The 19066-nt window shown below is 44.7% G+C and overlaps 1 protein-coding gene across 2 annotated transcripts in view; it reads left to right on the top strand.

Moving 5' to 3' along the window:
- The window catches only part of snrpa1 (small nuclear ribonucleoprotein polypeptide A'), a 56291-nt gene that overhangs the window by 2537 nt on the left and 34688 nt on the right, over positions 1 to 19066 (top strand). For both annotated transcript variants that reach the window (XM_078530500.1, XM_078530499.1), the window contains exons 3-5: positions 2007 to 2085; positions 5058 to 5104; positions 17443 to 17545. In XM_078530500.1, the coding sequence (XP_078386626.1) occupies positions 2007 to 2085; positions 5058 to 5104; positions 17443 to 17545 (229 nt within the window). The remainder of the gene's footprint in view (positions 1 to 2006; positions 2086 to 5057; positions 5105 to 17442; positions 17546 to 19066) is intronic.

Below are 19066 nucleotides of genomic sequence, written 5' to 3'. Positions count from 1 at the left end.
TCCCCCCCCAAACCTGCTCTCCCCCCCCAAACCTGCTCTCCCCCCCCAAACCTGCTCTCCCCCCCCAAACCTGCTCTCCCCCCCCAAACCTGCTCTCCCCCCCCAAACCTGCTCTCCCCCCCCAAACCTGCTCTCCCCCCCCAAACCTGCTCTCCCCCCCCAAACCTGCTCTCCCCCCCCAAACCTGCTCTCCCCCCCCAAACCTGCTCTCCCCCCCCAAACCTGCTCTCCCCCCCCAAACCTGCTCTCCCCCCCCAAACCTGCTCTCCCCCCCCAAACCTGCTCTCCCCCCCCAAACCTGCTCTCCCCCCCCAAACCTGCTCTCCCCCCCCAAACCTGCTCTCCCCCCCCAAACCTGCTCTCCCCCCCCAAACCTGCTCTCCCCCCCCAAACCTGCTCTCCCCCCCCAAACCTGCTCTCCCCCCCCCCCCAAACCTGCTCTCCCCCCCCCCCCAAACCTGCTCTCCCCCCCCCCCCAAACCTGCTCTCCCCCCCCCCCAAACCTGCTCTCCCCCCCCCCCCACCAAACCTGCTCTCCCCCCCCCCACCCAAACCTGCTCTCCCCCCCCCACCCAAACCTGCTCTCCCCCCCCCCCCACCAAACCTGCTCTCCCCCCCCCCCCACCAAACCTGCTCTCTCTCCCCCCCCCCCCCAAAACCTGCTCTCTCTCCCCCCAAACCTGCTCCCCCCCCCCCACCAAACCTGCTCTCTCCCCCCCCCCACCAAACCTGCTCTTTCCCCCCCCCCACCAAACCTGCTCTCTCCCCCCCCCCCCCCCAAAACCTGCTCTCTCCCCCCCCAAACCTGCTCTCTCTCCCCCCAAACCTGCTCCCCCCCCCCCCACCAAACCTGCTCTCTCCCCCCCCCCACCAAACCTGCTCTCTCCCACCCCCCCCAAACCTGCTCTCTCCCCCCCCCCCCCAAACCTGCTCTCTCCCCCCCCAAACCTGCTCTCTCCCCCCCCACCAAACCTGCTCCCCCTCCCCCCAAACCTGCCCCTCCACCGCACAAACCTGCCTCTCCCCCCGACTCCCCCAAACCTCCACCCCCCACCCCCAACACCTTCTCATTTCAAACTGACACTTTTCCTTTAACCAGAGGAGGAGTGAGTTGATGATGGTTGGAATGAAGTTGTAAACTATGCCCCTGCCTAAGATTGGCTCCATATTCTGTCCCTTCAAACTTCTGGAAGGAATGATGGTGATGGTGATTTTTGAATGATGGTGATTTTTGAATGATGGTGATGGTGATTTTTTGGTGAAATTGTGTCCAGATGTTGGAGTGTAGAACTTAGTCGTTTCCAACCAGTGTCAAAAGTCTGTTGCAGCATTAGAATTTATTTTTTTATGGGATGTGGGTGTCAGTGGCTGGGCCAGTATTTATTGCTCATCCCTCATTGCCCTTGAGAAGGTGGTGGTGAGCTGCCTTCTTGAACCGCTGCAGTCCATGTGGTGTAGAAACACCCACAGTGCTGTTAGGGAGGGAGTTCCAGGATTTTAACCCAGCGACAGTGAAGGAACGGTGATATATTTCCAAGTCAGGGTGGTGTGTGGCTTGAGGGGAACTTCCAGGTGGTGGTGTTCCCATCTATCTGCTGCTGTTGTGTTCCTAGATGGTAGTGGTCGTGGGTTTGGAAGGTGCTGTCGAAGGAGCCTTGGTAAGTTCCTGCAGTGCATCTTGAAGAATATACACACTGCTGCTACTGTGTGTCGGTGGTGGAGGGAATGAATGTTTGTGGTTTTGGTGCCGATCAAGCGGGTTATTTTGTCCTGGATGGTGTCACACCGATGATGTCCAAATAAGTACTGTTCTGTGTTAGAAACTTTGCAGTTTAATATTTAATATCTATTGGCTTGTCCTGTTATAAGAAATGGCACTTAAAAAAGCCCAAGACTGCTTTAGGATTTTGGGACTATACAAAGTGTTGGGAGATAAATTTTTTTTAAAGTGTGAAGGGTGTTGGGAAACTGAGTTGAACAGTCTGTAAAATAAATCTTTGTTTCAGTCGGATAGGTGAAAGCCTTGAGCAGGCGTTGCCTAACCTGCGGGAGTTGGTACTCACAAACAACAACCTACAGGAGATGGTAAGTTGTATGTGTTTCTGAATGTGGTCAATATGTGTGCTGTCAATAACATGCTGCAAAACTCGATCCCTCCTGTGCTCAGTCACTCTGCCTCCTCCTTCACAATCTCTGTTTCCCGCTGCATTTGAAAACTCCCCTCAGAAGTAATTGAAGCAGATTGTTGAACGTTCTATTGCTGGTCTGTCAGCCATGGCTCTGTGGTAGTCCTCCCATCTCCAAATCCAGGTTATTGGTTCAAGTCGTACTCTAGAGACTTGAGCAAACTGACATTCCCAGTGCAGTTCTGAGGGAGTGCTGCATTGTCAGATATGCCATCTTTTGGACAAGGAACAAGTCTCTGATGGGGTGACACCCAAGCTACCCCTTGTGTATTTCCCATGTGTAGATGATACATTTGCTAGGTTTGAATCCACAGCTGCATGTAAGAATTTCCTTACATACCTTAGTGGGCTCCATCCTGCGATTAAATTCACCTTTGAAATGGAGCAGTCAAATGAGCTGAGTTGAGAAATCTGCCAGGGTGTTCTCTAATATAGTCTACCACAAGCCTGCCTTCACTGGTCAATATACACTGACATTCCTACAGTTCCATGTGCTGTAAGATCGGTCTTATCGGCAACCTTGTAAATAGGGGTCAAGCCATTTGCTCACCATGCAAGCTTGACACTGAAATAGGGGCATCAAAGGCATCCTGCGGGATAATGTGTACCCTGATCAGATCTTTGATCACTATATATCGCACAAACTCATGAATGCGCCTAAGGCTGTCACTTTTGGTCCTGAAAAGTGCCTAGTCTACCTCAGATTACCCTGGAAATGTAATGTATCTGAAAAATTTGAGCAACAGGTGAAGCTAGCCGTTTCATGCTGCTACAATGCAGTAGCAATACGAGTGGTATTTGCCACTAACAGGATGCTGCCGTCAAGCCAAAAAGATGTTCTGCCTGTCACACAAATGAGTAATGTGATATATGAATTTCAGTGCTAGTCTGATGTTAAGTTTGTAGGCCGTATGCCCCAAAGACTGGTGGATCTTGTCAAACAGGACATCCCTTCAGCTGTTTACAACAGGCGAAGTACTAACCATACCCATCCAGCCCATGCTTGCAAAACGCAAAACAGTGTCCAACATTAGATGTGATTCTGTGATTGGACAACATTCACTAAACAATCCTGAGTGTGCTAAGAATTACACTGACTACCAATTTAAGATTATCAGTCAGGTTCACAGTGTAGCTCACTTGTGTAGCTAGAAGCTACACACATTAATACACAGAGCTCTGGCCTTTTCAGACAGAACATGTACACACGTTACACATTTTTCAACTGAACAAAATAGGTGACAGCCATTCCCTGGTTCATTCCCCCAGGAAATGCCTTGACCTATTAGAGTCAACATGCCTGGTTTGAATTTAAACAAAGCTTGGCAGTTATCAGTTAACTGGTGCAGTCCCCCATGGCAATGTCTCTACCCATCAGAGTCCACTTGCCAATCGATCGATCAGGGCCCACTTGTCTTTTTTCAGCAATACTATAGACAAATTATTTCAGTCCAGAGCAAGGGGGCATGATCTTAAAATTGGAGCCAGGCCATTCGGTGGGTGGGGGGTACTGTCAGGATGCACCACTTCACACAAAGGGTCAAAACCTGGAACCTTTGTTACGACCAGTCCCTGAGTAAGGTCCCCCAATTTATGACCCCGCACAGGATACCCCAAATTGTTAACTTCCCGAACAGGACCCCAATTTTGTTACGTGCCGGGGTGAGGAGGAATGACCTGGCTCCCACCTCTTTGTTCAACCCCCTAGGTTGGCTGCAACAAGGTTACTTTAAAAGGGATCCCATTCCCTCGTAGATATCTTTACCCAGTCCAAATATATTTGTTTTAGAAGGAGCCAACTTAACCAGGTTTTCTTGAGTCAAAGAAAGCGTAAATTTATTGGTTACTAAAAACTCCATTAAAACATAATAATGTAACACACACACAGATCAGAAATGAGAAGTTGAGTCCAAAAATAAAAGTTTAAAAGAAGATATACAAATCAGTCTGATTTGCTGTCCCATTTCCTTTTTGACTGTGGCTTTGACTTGTCTCCAGCCAGAGAGAGCCTTTTACCTGCAAGATACAGGGAGATGCCCAGTTGATTCTGCTGTGATCCTCACAGCCCACAAACTAGCACGAACGAGTACATACATCAGGTTTGCTTTTTAACCCATTTTCTTGTGTATTCCTGGAAGGGAAAAAGACAAACATGACTTTCGTCTAGAATCTGCTTTCTTTCATCTCGGTCCATTTCCATGTCCTGAGATATAACTCAAGAGGAAATGGTTTCTGCTGAGATGTGGTAATTAGCCTCCATTGTCTCCGCAACCACAGGAGATTAAAGTTCAGTCTTTTGCATTGCGTCCCTTCCTTTCAAGTGTCTCTGTCTGAAGTAGACCTTGACACCTATTTAGGTGTGACTTTCCAGGTTCTCTCTAAACTCGCGGGACAAGTATAATCCACATAGGAATTTTCCAAAAAGTGGTTACTTTACATTCTCAGCCAGCTTTTGCTTGTGTTTCTTTTTAAAAAAATACATATCTCCCTTTAAAAAGTTCCATGTGCCTGTAAATAATTTTGGGGTTCTGATCCACTGTTGTGACACCCTCCAACAAAAATCAGTTGACATTGGAAGTCAATTAAAAATTTCCAAAGTGAGATTGATATGTTTTTGTTAGGCAGGGAATTAAGGGATATGGAACCAAGTTGGGTAATAGGCCATGATCTAATTCAATGGTGGAACAGGTTCAATAAGCTAAATGGTCGCCTCCTGTTATGAGCAACCGCTGGTCAGTGTAACTTGTTTTTTCAATTCTGTAATGTGTGCTCCTAATTCACCTTTTCGGCCTACATAAAAAATCTTGCAGCCTGTTTGGGAGCTGTTCCATTGTTAACCTGTTCATTCTCATCTTCCATCTGTCCCTACAGGGGGATCTGGACACACTTTCAACCATCAAGACCCTTACATTCCTGAGGTGAGTATGTCTGCTGCTCTTTGTTACACCAGTGATGTGTGGATATTTTGACTGGTCTAATTCTACGAGAATATGGTTGAGGCTTGATGCTATTGGAACAGCACCAGGCAGCATTCTCTCAGAATCTCACAGTGCAGAAGAGGTCCTTCGGCCCATCGAGTCTGCACCGACACGTGAGAAACACCTGACCTACCTACCTAATCCTATTTACCAGCACTTGGCCCATAGCCTTGAATGTTATGACGTGCCAAGTGCTCATCCAGGTACTTTTTAAAGGATGTGAGGCAACCTGCCTCCACCACCCTCCCAGGCAGCGCATTCCAGACCGTCACCACCCTCTGGGTAAAAAGGTTTTTCCTCACATCCCCCCTAAACCTCCTGCCCCTCACCTTGAACTTGTGTCCCCTCGTGACTGACTAAGGAGAACAGGTGCTCCCTATCCACCCTGTCCATGCCCCTCGATCAGGTCGCCCCTCAGTCTTCTCTGCTCCAGCGAAAACAATCCAAGTCTATCCAACCTCTCTTCATAACTTAAATGTTTTATCCCAGGCAACATCCTGGTAAATATCCTCTGCACCCCCTCCAGTGCAATCACATCCTTCCTATAATGTGGCGACCAGAACTGCACACAGTACTCCAGCTCACCAAGGTTCTATACAACTCCAACATGACCTCCCTACTTTTGTAATCTATGCCTCGATTGATAAAGGCAAGTATCCCATGTGCCTTTTTCACCACCCCACTAACATGCCCCTCTGCCTTCAGAGATCTATGGACACACATGCCAAGGTCCTTTTGTTCCTCAGAACTTCCTAGTTTCATGCCGTTCATTGAATACTTCCTTGTCAAATTACTCCTTCCAAAGTCTATCACCTCACACTTTTTAGGGTTAAATTCCATCTGCCCATCTGACCATCCAGTCTATATCTTCCTGTAGCCCAAGACACTCAACCTCACTGTTAACCACCCAGCCAATCTTTGTGTCATCCGCAAGCTTACTAGTCTTGCCCCCTGCATAGTCATCTATGTCGTTTATATAAATGACGAATAATAGGGGACCCAGCACAGATCCCTGTGGCACGCCACTGGACACTGGCTTCCAGTCACTAAAGCATCCTTCTGTCATCACCCTCTGCCTCCTACAACTAAGCCAATTTTGAATCCACCTTATCAAATTATCCTGTATCCCATGTGCATTTGCCTTCTTTATAAGTCTCCCATGTGGGACTTTGTCAAAGGCTTTGCTGAAATCCATATAAACTGCATCAACTGCACTACCCTCATCTACACACCTGGTCACCACCTCAAAAAATTCAGTCAAATTTGTTAGGCATGACCTCCCTCTGACAAAGCCATGCTGACTATCCCTGATCAAACCTTGCCTCTCCAAGTGGAGATAGATTCTCTCCTTCAGAGTTTTCTCCATAGTTTCCCTACCACTGACGTGAGACTCACTGGCCTGTAGTTCCCTGGCTTATCTCTACAACCCTTCTTAAACAGCAGAACCACATTAGCTGTTCTCCAGTCCTCTGGCACCTCCCCCGTGGCCAGAGAGGAATAAAAAATTTGGGTCAGAGCCCCTGCGATCTCCTCCCTTGCCTCCCTCAGCAGTCTGGGACACAAATCATCCGGACCTGGAGATTTGTCCACTTTTAAGCCTGCCAACACCTCCAATACCTTGTCACTCCCTATATCAATTTGCTCAAGAACCTCGCAGTCTCTCTCCCCGAGTTCGATACTTTCATCCTCATTCTCTTAGGTGAAGACGGATGTGAAGTATTCGTTCAACACTCTAGCGATGTCCTCTGGCTCCATCCATAGATTGCCCCCTTGGTCCCTAATGGGCTCTACTTTCCCTGGTTATCCTCTTCCCATTGATATACTTATAGAATATCTTGGGATTTTTCCCACTTTTACCAGCCAGAGCATATCCCTTCTTTGCTCTCCTAATTGCTTTCTTAAGCCCACCCTGCACTGTCTGTACTCCACTAATGCCTCCGCTGATTTGCTTCCCTTGTACCTGCTAAAAGCCTCTCTTTTCCTTCTCATCGTATCATGAATATCTCTGGTCATCCGTGGTTCTCTGGGCTTGTTACTCCTTCCTATCACCCTACAGGGAACAGTTGAGCCTGTGCCCTCCCCATTTCCTTTTTGAACGCCCTCCACTGCTCCTCTGTAGATTTCCCCACAAGTAGCTGTTCCCAGTCTACCTTGGCCAGATCCTGCCTTATTTTACTAAAATCCGCTCTCCCCAATCCAGAACATTTTTTTGTAACTTGCCTATTTCTTTATCCGTAACAAGCTTAAACTGTATCATGTTGTGGTCGCTATCGCTAAAATGCTCCCCCTCCACCATCTCAGCCACCTGTCCGGCTTCATTCCCCAGAATTAGGTCCAGCACTGCGCCGTCCCTTGTTGGATCCTCTACATATTGACCTAAAAAGTTCTCCTGTACACATTTCAAGAAATCCACTCCATCCAAGCCCTTAACACTAATGTCTATCCCAATTAATGTTGGGAAAGTTGAAATCACCTAATATAATTACCCTATTGTTGTTTTTACACACCTCCACAAATTGTGCACATATTTGCTCCTCAATTTCCTGCTGACTATCTGGGGGTCTATAATAAACACCTAACAATGTGGCTGCCCCTTTTTTATTCCTAAGCTCTACCCACAAAGCTTCATTCGATGCCCCCTCCAAGATATCATCTCTCCTTACTGCAGTAACAGACTCCTTAATTAATAATGCAACGCCTCCTCCTCTTTTACCCACCCCGCTGTCTCGCCTGAAGTTTCTATATCCCGGAACGTTGAGCTGCCAATCCTGCCCCTCCCTCAACCACGTCTCTGTCACAGGTTTTCTCCCAATCTGTTTTTGTGGTGTTGACTGCCAACATCTTTGATAAGCTAGGAGCGTGGATCTGTACATCTGAATTAGCCTGCTTTTTTGTGAATGCACTTGCTTTTTGCCACTATACCACTGTCTGTAAAGTATCGGCCAGCAATTTGAATTGTATAAAACCTGTTGGAACTGTATAAAAACTGGTTGGAACAAGTACAAGGAAGGAATTTCTTTCATTTGAAAAAAAGTCCCAAAGATACAAAGGTTCCCTGTTGGACCGAGGTAACATGGAGTTGTGCCAGATCACTGATTTAACCCTGGAAGGGGAGATTTTGTCCAGAAATTCTAAGATTGTCAAACGCTACTAGACCAGTAGATGGCAACATTACACCACATACTCTTCACACGACAATTCTTCCCACATACGTCCTTTGTTGGTTAAATTGTCTTAAACTGAACAAACATCCTGCTTACTTCACTTTGGCCTACAGAATCCTTCTGATCTGATCTATTTCCATGTGTTAACCTGTATTACACTGAATACTTTCGCAGTATGCAGACATTAATACTGACTTCCAAATTAAGCGTCATTTCTCACCATATGTTATAAGCCTTCTGTTGAATTGTGCATTAGTGGTTTCTGTACATCCTTTTTACTGTAGCTTCTACATCAACCATCTCATGATTTACTTATTCGATTGCAGGCTGTTACATTTGCCTGCTCTGTGCCAGCTATGTCTTAGTGAGTAACACTCCCGCCTCTGAGTCAAAAGCTGATAGGTTCAAATCCCACACCAGGACCTGTGCACAAAAATGAAGGCTGGAACCTCAGTGCACAGGGGTGAGAAATTTCCATCTTTTGGCAGAATTCCAACTTCTGGATCATGGAATTCTGCCGTTTTAACATTTTTTCTGACCTCTGCCTCCCCTCAGCTACTACAGCCTCCAAAGTGGCCAGACATGGGAGGAGAGAGTCTCAGCCCGTAAGGAGTCCAGGAGCAGGCCCAGGGTTACCACCACTCAGTCTTGTATCAGCTCAGCTCAGTCTTGTATCAGCTGGCCCCAGCAGGTCTGCGCCTGCATCCTGAGCTGCTTCATGCAAATATGGCAACGTTGGTAATGGTTCCTGGCTGCTGGCCCTTCCTGCAGCAACTCCAAGCTATTGGTGGGGCCAGTGTGACTGAGCAGCTGCCCACCTGTTGCAGCTTCGAGGGGCTGCACCTGGTTCAGAGCGAAGGCAGCATCCCCTTCTGAACACATGGCTAGGAAGTGGTCACTGGGTTCCAGAAGGGGCTTCGAGGTGAAGTTTCTTCCCTCAGGGTAGGATGCGAGGGTAGCAGGATAGGGAATGAGGCCATTGTCAATCACTACATCACAACTTGCCGCAGGTCACCATTGTCTCCTTTCCCTTGTTGCAAGCTGGCACAGTCTTTATATGACCAATCCATCAGTCTGTTGTGTATATATAATGTAACTGGCCTGACACTGGGAGATAGGGCTTCAGCCTGCACTGCAGGGAAGACTGCGTGATTTCTGCTACTGGTTACTTGCAGTAAAATCATATAACTGCTTTAAAAAACAAGTTTGATATCTCTCCCCTACTGAATTGGTAGTTGTTAACAGTGAATGCAACACAAACTTGTTTTTCCTTTGTGCTCTGAGTAGTGAAGCAATGTTACTTTTTGAATCCAGAACACAGTAGGTAGAAGGGGTCATGTTACATTTCCTTAATGAACTCAATGATAGTGCTTTAACATGTGGTTGAAGCTCACTTGTGTAGGCTCTTGAACAGTTTGAGGTTCATGTACAGAAGACTCCCACACAGGGGAGGTGAGACAAGTTAAAGGAGAATTTGTTCAGTGAGAGAGCAAGCTCAGCCAGACGGAGGAGAGTGGTGGTGGATGGGGATTGTTCGGGCCTCTGTTCACTTCTCTTTTTGGTAATACTAATTTCCTTCAATTTCTCCTCCTCCTCACTAGACCCTTGGTTCCCTGGCATTTCTGGGAAGTTATTTGTGTCTTCGTTTGTGAAGACAGAACTAAAGTAGTCGATTAATAGCTCTGCTATTTCCTTGTTCTCGATTATAAATTCTCCCATTTTGGACTGTAAGGGACCTACATTTGTCTTCACTAATCTTTTTCTTTTTACATACTTACAGAAGCTTTTACAGTCCGCTTTTATGTTCCTTGCAAGTTTACTCTCATACTGTAATTTCCCCATCTAATCAATCTCTTGGTCCTCCTTTGCTGAATTCTAAACTGCTCCCAATCCTCAGGCTTGCTCCTTTTTCTAGCAACTTTATATTATTCCTCTTTGGATCTAATACTATCCTTAATTTCTTTTGTTAGCCATGGTTGGGCCGTTTTTCCTGTTGTGTTTTTGCACCAGAAAGGAATGTATAACTGTTGCAGTGTATACATTTGTTCCATAAATACTAGCCATTGCCTATTCACCAAAATGCCTTTTAATGAAGTTCCCCAATCTGTCTTGGCCAGCTCACGCCACATACCGTCGTATTTTCCTTTGTTTAGATTTAGGGCCTTCATTTCAGATCAGACTACTTCACTTTCCATCCTACTGACGAATTCTATCATGTTATGGTCACTGTTCCCTAAAGGACCCCGCACAACCCCTTCTCATTGCACAAAACCAAATCGAGATAGCCTGTTCCCTAATTGGTTCCTTGACGCGCTGGTGTAAAAAAACCATCCACATATACACATCCAGGAATTCAACTGCCAATTATTATTGCCAATTTGGTTTGCCCAGTCTATATGTAGATTTAAGTCACCCATGATTATTGTAGCACCCTTGTGACATTCATCTCTAATTTCCTGTTTAATGCCATCCCCTATCTTAGCACTACGTTTGGAGGCCTATCAACAGCTCCCACTAATGCTTTCCGCCCCTTGTTGCTTCTTAGCTCCACCAGACTGATTCCACATCTAGAGTTTCTGACCCAAGATCATCTCTTACCATTGCGCTGATTTCCATCCTAAACTAACAATGTCACCCAACCTCCTTTTCCTCCTTTGCCTGTCCTCCCTAAATATCAAGTACCCTTGGATATTCAGTTCCCAGCCTTGGTCACCCTGCAGCCATGTCCCTGTAATTGCAATCATATCGTACCCGTTTGTCTATTTGCGCTGTTAATTTGTCCGCCTTATTGCGAATGCTCAGTGCATTCAGATACAGGGCCTTTAGACTTGTGGTTTTCACACCGTTACACATTATTTTTGTAGCTCTGTTTACTGCTAGCCCTTGTTTCCTCTGCCTTCCACTTTTGCTTTCTACTTTTCTGTCTTTCATTCCTATTTTTATTTTTATTTCACTCTCTTGTGGGGCTGTATAATCTACTCCTACTCCCACCTCTTGTATTGCCAGGGAATGTATCAGTTGCAACAATGTACCACAGCACTTACTAAAGCACAGTGCTGTAATCAAACAGCTCCCAGCACTTAGTGCAAAAACACCCAACACTGTGTTTGTTTTTTGTCCCCTACTTATGGCCAGGACTTAAAGCAAGAGAGCCTGAGTTTTATAGATATTGAAATTGGAGGGGAAGCAGAGAGCTGACTGTGTTAAAGCTGCTATTCTACCTCTTGTCCATCCTGTTGTTTAGTCCTGGTGTCCACACCGCTCCTGGTGCCATCCCTGAACAGAACACTTTCGCCCAGTCTAATGCACTAAACTAGTCCACCACTTTACAGTCTTGCAAGGGGAGTATTTTGAGAGGTTCAAATTTTACACCTTGAATTTTGTGTATTCAATACTTAGTCATGTCTAAGAAACCACAGATTTCCATGTGCAGGTGGCATTCATCTGCTATGGTTGTTATTGACTGGACTGTGATAACTTAGTGAGCTCCTTTAGCTGTCAAGTAAAGGAAGCACAGCCCACTCATCACTCGGGCATACTTTGGTTGGGCTTGTATTGTGTTTCTTTCTAATGAGATAACTCAGCATCTGAGCCAGATCAGCTGGCTGTTAAATTTTGATTCCAAAAATGAGCCCAACTGCATTCATCTTGATGGCTGTTTACAATTCCTGGTGTATCAGCTGTTACTTTGTGTTCAAAGGTTTGCCAGTCCAAAGTTACCAGTTTACAATAGTTAATAACTGAAGAAAACCATTAATTAAATCACTATCAACTGTCATTAAATGGTTGCTATCAGAGCAGACCACCCAGTTACCCTTGGGTGGAATGTGGTCAGATATGAAAATTGCCCCTGACAATGAAAACATTTTTGGGCAATTTGCCTTTAACCACCAGCAGATAGACAGGTGAAATGCTCTCATTTCACAATGCAGACAAGATGTACTCTTGGATGTTTTGATGGGCCTGTGATTTTTCCTATTATTGTTTCATTGATTTGTTTGCAGGTTAATATTTACAAATTAGAATTAATAATATTTACATAAGATAAAAATCTCTGGCCTATCACTGAAACATGCACCATTATCTTGTCTATTTGACAAGGTTCTCCTTTAGGGATATGATGACTGCTTGTTTACCCTATTAATAGAAACTGAGCTTAATGAAGCGGCCTAGAAGCAATTGCATTTCACTACAAATCATAAAACAGTGTTTTTCATCTGCTCATGCTGGAGTGACTGTGCTACTTTACGTTATGTTACATGTACATAATTCCTTGTCTCAAATTTTTAGACATTTTTTTGCCTTCAGCCACTAATTTTCACACCCTTTTGTCCTTGGCCATTCATCCCTGAGTTCAATACCGAGGGAATGCCTCACTGTCAGAGGTGTGGCCTTTTGGATGAGACATTAAACCAAGGCGCTGCCCACTCTCGAATGAACGTAAAAGATCCCATGACACTTTTTTGAAAAAGAATGTGGAGTTCTCCTTGGTGCCCCTGCCAAAATATACCTCCGTGAACATCACATAAACAGATTATCTGGTTGTTACCATATTGCTGAGTGGAACCAGGAGTGTAAAAGTGCACGCGAGTGAGAGCGGAGTAGAGAGGATACAAGAGCGCGAGAGTGAGTGTGGAGCTGGGAGGGTAAAAGAGCACGAGAGTGAGAGCGGAACCGAGAGGATAAGTGAGCATGAGAGTATGTGTGGAGCTGTGAGGATAAAAGAATCTGAGAGCGAAGCCAGGAGGATAAAAGAGCGTGGGAGAGAGGGCGAGCAGAGCTTGAAGGATAAAAAGAGGGTGCAGGCAGAGCCAGAGGATGAAAGAGTGTGGGAGGGAGGGAGCGCGAGTGGTAGCCAGGCTGATTAATGACATAGCCACTCCTGGTGTGGATTTCAGTGGACCAGCCAGATTTGGAGAAAATCAAGTGTGCGCCATAGGGAACTAGGTAAGTGATTGGTTGGTGAGAATTTTACTTGTACTTGTTTTGCTTATTTATCTTTTAATACTGATACAATTTATTGCTAACTGCAAGGCTGTCTTCATAACAAGGTTAATTTAGATTAATTACTGTTTATAGTATAAGTAAAGTAAGATTCCCTGTATACATTTAGTATTTAATGAATTCATTAAACTAGAGGAAATAAAATTATAATAATTTAAGGGTAAGTCATGGCAGGACAGCTCGGCCACATGGAATGCTCCTCCTGTGCGATGTGGGAAGTAGGGACACTTACAGTATCTAGGGCAACCACGTGTGCAGGAAGTGTCTCCAGCTGCAGCTACTCAAAATCCACGTTTCGGAGATGTAGCTACAGCTGGAGTGACTGTGGAGCATCAGCAAAGCTGACATCTTCATGGATAACATATACGGTGAGGTGGTCACACTGCAGGTAAAGAGTGCAAAGGCAGAAAGGGAATGGATGACCGCCAGACAGACTAAAAGCAGTAGGCAGGTAGTGCAGGAGTCCCCAGGGTCCATCTCCCTCTCAAACAGATTTTCTGTTTCTTGGCAGCAAGAGCCAAGTCTGTGACACCGTGAGTGGCTCAGCTGCATGGTGTGAGGAGGAAAAAGAGTGAGAGAGCAATAGTGATGGGGATTCTATCATAATGGATGGACATGCCACAGGCATGACACCGGGATGGTGTGTTGCCTCCCGGCTGCCAAGGTCAAGGACGTCACTGAGTGGCTGCAGGAATTTCTGAAGGGATGGGTAAACAGCCAGAGGTCATTGTCCATATTGCTACCAACGACATTGGTAAAAAGAACGGTGAGGTCCTGCAAGCAGAATATAAGGAGTTAGGAAATAAATTAAAAAGCAGGACCTCCAAGGCAGTAATTTCAGGATTACTCCCAGTGCCACGTACAAGTGAAATCAGGGATAGGAGAATAGACCCAATGAATGCGTGACTAGAGAGATGGTGTAGGAGGGAGGGATTTAGATTCCTGAGGAATTGGGACCGATTCTGGTTAAGATAGGACCGTCACAAGTTGGATGGGTTTCACTCCAGCTGGACAGCCCCAATATCCTCACAGGGGTATTTGCTAGTACTGTGGGGGAGAATTTAAACCAAAGTAGCAGGTGGGTTGGAATCTGACCGGGGAGACGAGAGGGAAACAGATAGAGATGAAGGATGGAAAAGTAGAAAGCAAAAGTGGAAGGCAGAGGAAGCAAGGGCTAGAAGCAAATAGGGTCATAGTACAAAAAAAAGTGTAAAAATGTTAGACAGATCTAAAGGCACTGATCTGAATGCACAGAGCATTTGCAATAAGGCAGACGAGCTATCAGTGCAAATAGATGTGAGCAGGTAGAATATGATTGCGATTACGGAGACATGGCTGCAGGATAATCAAGATTGGGAACTGAATATCCAAAGGTATTCGATATTTAGGAAGGACAGGCGAAAAGGAAAAGGAGGTGGGGTGGCGTCATTAGTTAAGGATGAAATCAGTGCAATAGTGAGAAAGGATATTAGAAAATCTAGATGTAGAATCAGTTGCGGTGGTGCTAAGAAGCAACAAGTGGGAGCTGTCTATAGGCCTCAACAGTAGTGGTAAGGTGGCATTAAACAGGAAATTAGAGATGCATGTAACAAGGGTGCTACAGTAATCGTGGGTGACTTTAATCTACATATAGACTGGGCAAACCAAATTAACCATAATACAGTGGCGGATGAATTCCTGGAGTGTCCACAAGATCTTTTTTAGACTAGTATGTCAAAAAACCAACTAGGGAACAGGCTATCCTAAGTTTGATATCGTGCATGAGATGGGGTTAATTAATCTTGTGTGGGTCTTTTAGGGAAGTGTGATCATAATATGATAGAATTCTTCATTAGGATGGGAAATGAAGTAGTTCAATCTGAAATGAGGGCCCTAAATCTAAATAGGAAACAACGAAGATATGAGGGGTGAGTTGGCTACAATGTATTGGGGAGCTTCATCATTATCATTATTATTATTATTTTTATTCAGGTGATAGGCAATGACTAATATTTAAGGAATGAATGTATACATTGCAACTGTTATACATTCCTTTCTGGCGCAAAAACACAACAGGTAAAGTGGCCCAATCATGGCTAACAAAAGAAATTAAGGATAGTATTAGATCCAAAGAGGAGTCATATTAAGTTGCTGGAAAAAGTAGCAAGCCTGAGGATTGAGAGCAGTTTAGAATTCAGCAAAGGAGGACCGAGAGATTGATTAAGAGGGGGAAAATAGAGTATAAGAACATAAAGAAAGATAAGGAATAAAAGGAACTTAAGGAAATAAGGAACATAAAAGCGGACTGTAAAAGTTTCTAAGTATGTGAAAAAAAAGTAGTGAAGACAAATGTAGGTCCCATACAGTCAGAGGCGGGAGAATTTATAATGGAGAGCAAGGAAATGGCACAACAATTAAGCAACTACTTTAGTTCTATCTTCATAGAGGAAGACACAACTTCCCAGAAGTGCTAGGGAAGCAAGCATCTAGTGAGGAGGAGGAATTCAAGGAAATTAGTATTGCTAAAAAAAAAATTAGTGCTGGAGAAATTAATGGGACTGAAAGCTGATAAATCCCCAGGGCCTTATAATCTACATCCCAAGGCATTAAAGGAAGTGGCTGTGGAAATAGTGGGAGTATTGGTTGTCATCTTCCAAAGATCTGTAGATTCTGGAACAGTCCCAGCAGATTGGAGGGTGGCAAATGTAACCCCTCTATTTAAAAAAGGAGGGAGGGAGAGAACAGCAAATTACAGCCTGGTTAACCTAACCTCAGTAGCAGGGAAAATGCTAGAGCCTTTTATAAAGGACGTGATAACAGAACACTTAGAAAATATCAATGGGATTAGACAAAGTCAACATGGATTTATGAAAGGAAATCATGTTTGACAAACCTGCTGGAGTTTTTTGAGGACGTAACTAGTAGAATAGATAAGGGAGAACCAGTGGATGTAGTGTATTTGGAATTTCAAAAAGCTTTTGATAAGTCCCACATTGGTTAGTATGCAACATTTGGGATTGGGGGTAATACGTTGGCATGGATTGAGAATTGGTTGACGGACAGGAGACAGTAGAAATAAATAGACCTTTTTGGAGTGTCAGGTGGTGACTAGTGGGGCACCGCAAGGATCAGTGCTTGGGCCTCAGCTATTCACAATATATATCAATGATTTAGATGAAGAAACCAAATGTAATATTTCCAAGTTTGCTGACGATACATAACTAGGTGGGAATGTGAATGGTGAGGAGGATGCAAAGAGGCTTCAAGGCGATTTAGACAAGTTGAGTGTGTGTTCTTGTCCACAAGTCACTGAAAGCAAGCATGCAGGTGCAGCAAGTAATTAGGAAGGCAAATTAGGTTGGTCTTCATTGCAAGAGGATTTGAGTACAAGAGCAAGGATGTCTTACTGCAGCTGTACAGGGCCTTGGTGAGACCACACCTGGAGTATTGTGTGCAGTTTTGGCCTCCTTACCTCAGAAAAGATATACTTATCATAGAGGGAGTGCAGCAAAGGTTCACCAGACTGATTCCTGGCTGGCAGGATTGTCATATGAGGAGAGATTGGGCCAACTAGGCCTGTGTTCACTTGAGTTTAGAGGAATGAGAGGGGACCTCGTTGGAAAGCATAACATTCTGATGGGGCTGGATAGATTGGATGTAGGGATGATGTTTCCCCTGGGAGTGTCTAGAACAAGGGGTCACAGTCTGAGGATATGGGTTAGGCCATTCAGGACTGAGATTAGGGGAAACTTCTTCACTCAGAGGGTGGTAAACCTGTGGAATTGTCTACCACAGAAGGCTGTGGAGGCAAGCCACTGAATATATTTAAGGAGGAAATAGATTTCTAGACACTAAAGACATCAAGGGGAAGGGGCAAGAGCGGGAGTATGGCGTTGAGATAGAGGATCAGCCATGATCACATTGATTGGTGGATCAGGCTCAAAGGGCTGAAAGACCTACTCATATTTTCTAAGTTTCTGTTTGGGAGCTTACTGTGCACAAATTATCTCTTCGATTACAGCAATGATTACATGCAAGTCTTTCTCCTATCTCTTCCACTCAGTGAGGCTTGACAGTAATCAGATCAGTTTGAGACAAATGGGTTTAAATGATGTACTTGTTGATTTACAGTCTCCTGAGGAACCCAGTAACGAGCAAGAAGCATTATCGTCTGTATGTGATCCACAAAGTTCCACAGGTCAGAGTCCTGGATTTCCAGAAAGTCAAACTGAAGGTATGATTTAGACTGACCACAGCAACACATTTTGGCTGCGTTGTTTATTGCAGCTTAAGCTCTGCATATCTTTGCTTCCATGGAATACTCATCGGATTTCGTTTTCCAGAAAAATGTATTTGTAGTTGATGTTGGACATCCTTTTGGAGTCTGTTTATATCTAAGCAGGAGGGTAGTAGTGTCTCTTCTGGAATTGGAGGGCCCAAGAAAAAACTATTATCTATGGTACTCCTGGTTCCCCTATCCTAGCGCTGCCTTAATGATTTTCTTATAGATTTTCCCTTACCTGCTAGATTAGAAATATAGAATGAAACATGTCTATATCAAGGTTTTTCTGTTATTTCCCACTCTCCCACTCACTTTCCCACCCAGCCTATTCCCACACACTCCTTATATCTTTTAATGTCCGAGCCAGCCTGATTCCATCTTTTCGTATTCCTCCCTTTGAAACCACTTTCTAATTCCTTTTGTAAAGAATTTGCTTCAACAGGAGTTTGTCGCTGTGAATTCCAGTTTGACCTCCTTCGGTGTAACGCTTTTTTCCAACCCACCTTTAACTTCTTATAAAAGCTTAAATTTCAGCCTTATTAATAGCTCAGTGACAGGGGAAAAACATTTATTCCTGTTTATTTTATCAGAACTGTCCATAACTTTGAATACCTGTGTCCGGTCTGCCCTCATTCCGGGCAATGGCAGTGCTGCTCCATTGCTTCTATGTCTTTCCTATAATGGGGCACCAGAAATTGTATGTCCTTCAATTGTTGTCTTGTTCAAGTTCCGCCTTATCCCTTTGGTATCCTCTGCCTCTAGATACAGAGCCAATAATTATTTGAGCTTTGACCTTCTCTACTTGCCTTACCGTATTTAGTGACCCATGTACCTGCACATCAGATATATAATCATAAATTTATATTTATAATATATGTTCACCTATCCCCCTAGCCCAACTTAACTTGAGATAAAATGATCTATCTATACCATTTACACGGCAATGGTTTCAACCTTTTACAGTTGTGACCTTTTGTATCAGATTCACCATTCTCAGCTTTGTGTGCAACGTTGCATTTTATAAGGTCAAATTGAAAAAAAGTGCCTAGCTGCTGTTAAAAATGGGGCAATCACACAATAGGCACTCTGTCCGGTGCAGTGATCATGCTTGCACGCTAAATATTTATATCTCAGTAATTATAAACACAGGAAAGGAAGGTATCCTATTGTACATGGCCTAGCAACTGATGTTAAATTTGACTGGCCATTCAATCCATCAAGGGGTTGCCTCTGTGATGGTTCAGTTCACGTTCAGTCTGTGCTGCAACACTCAAGGTAACATCATCTGTCTGATGAGAGGCTGGATTTTAGCCCAAACTCCTAATGTTGATGAAATGAAACTGCAGAATGCACATGCTCTCTACTCTAGTTCCATCCTGATTGTTGCTAGAGTTGAGATTGTTGGGGAGCTGTTGATGCATGATCTTTCCACAGTTGGAGCATTGAAAGGCTCTTCCCCATTGCAGAACTTTT

The sequence above is a fragment of the Cetorhinus maximus genome, chromosome 26 (assembly GCF_964194155.1).
Source record: "Cetorhinus maximus chromosome 26, sCetMax3.hap1.1, whole genome shotgun sequence".
Classification (NCBI taxonomy): domain Eukaryota; kingdom Metazoa; phylum Chordata; class Chondrichthyes; order Lamniformes; family Cetorhinidae; genus Cetorhinus; species Cetorhinus maximus.
The sequence above is the reverse complement of the archived record's forward strand: the minus strand, read 5'-3'. Positions and strand labels throughout refer to the sequence as shown.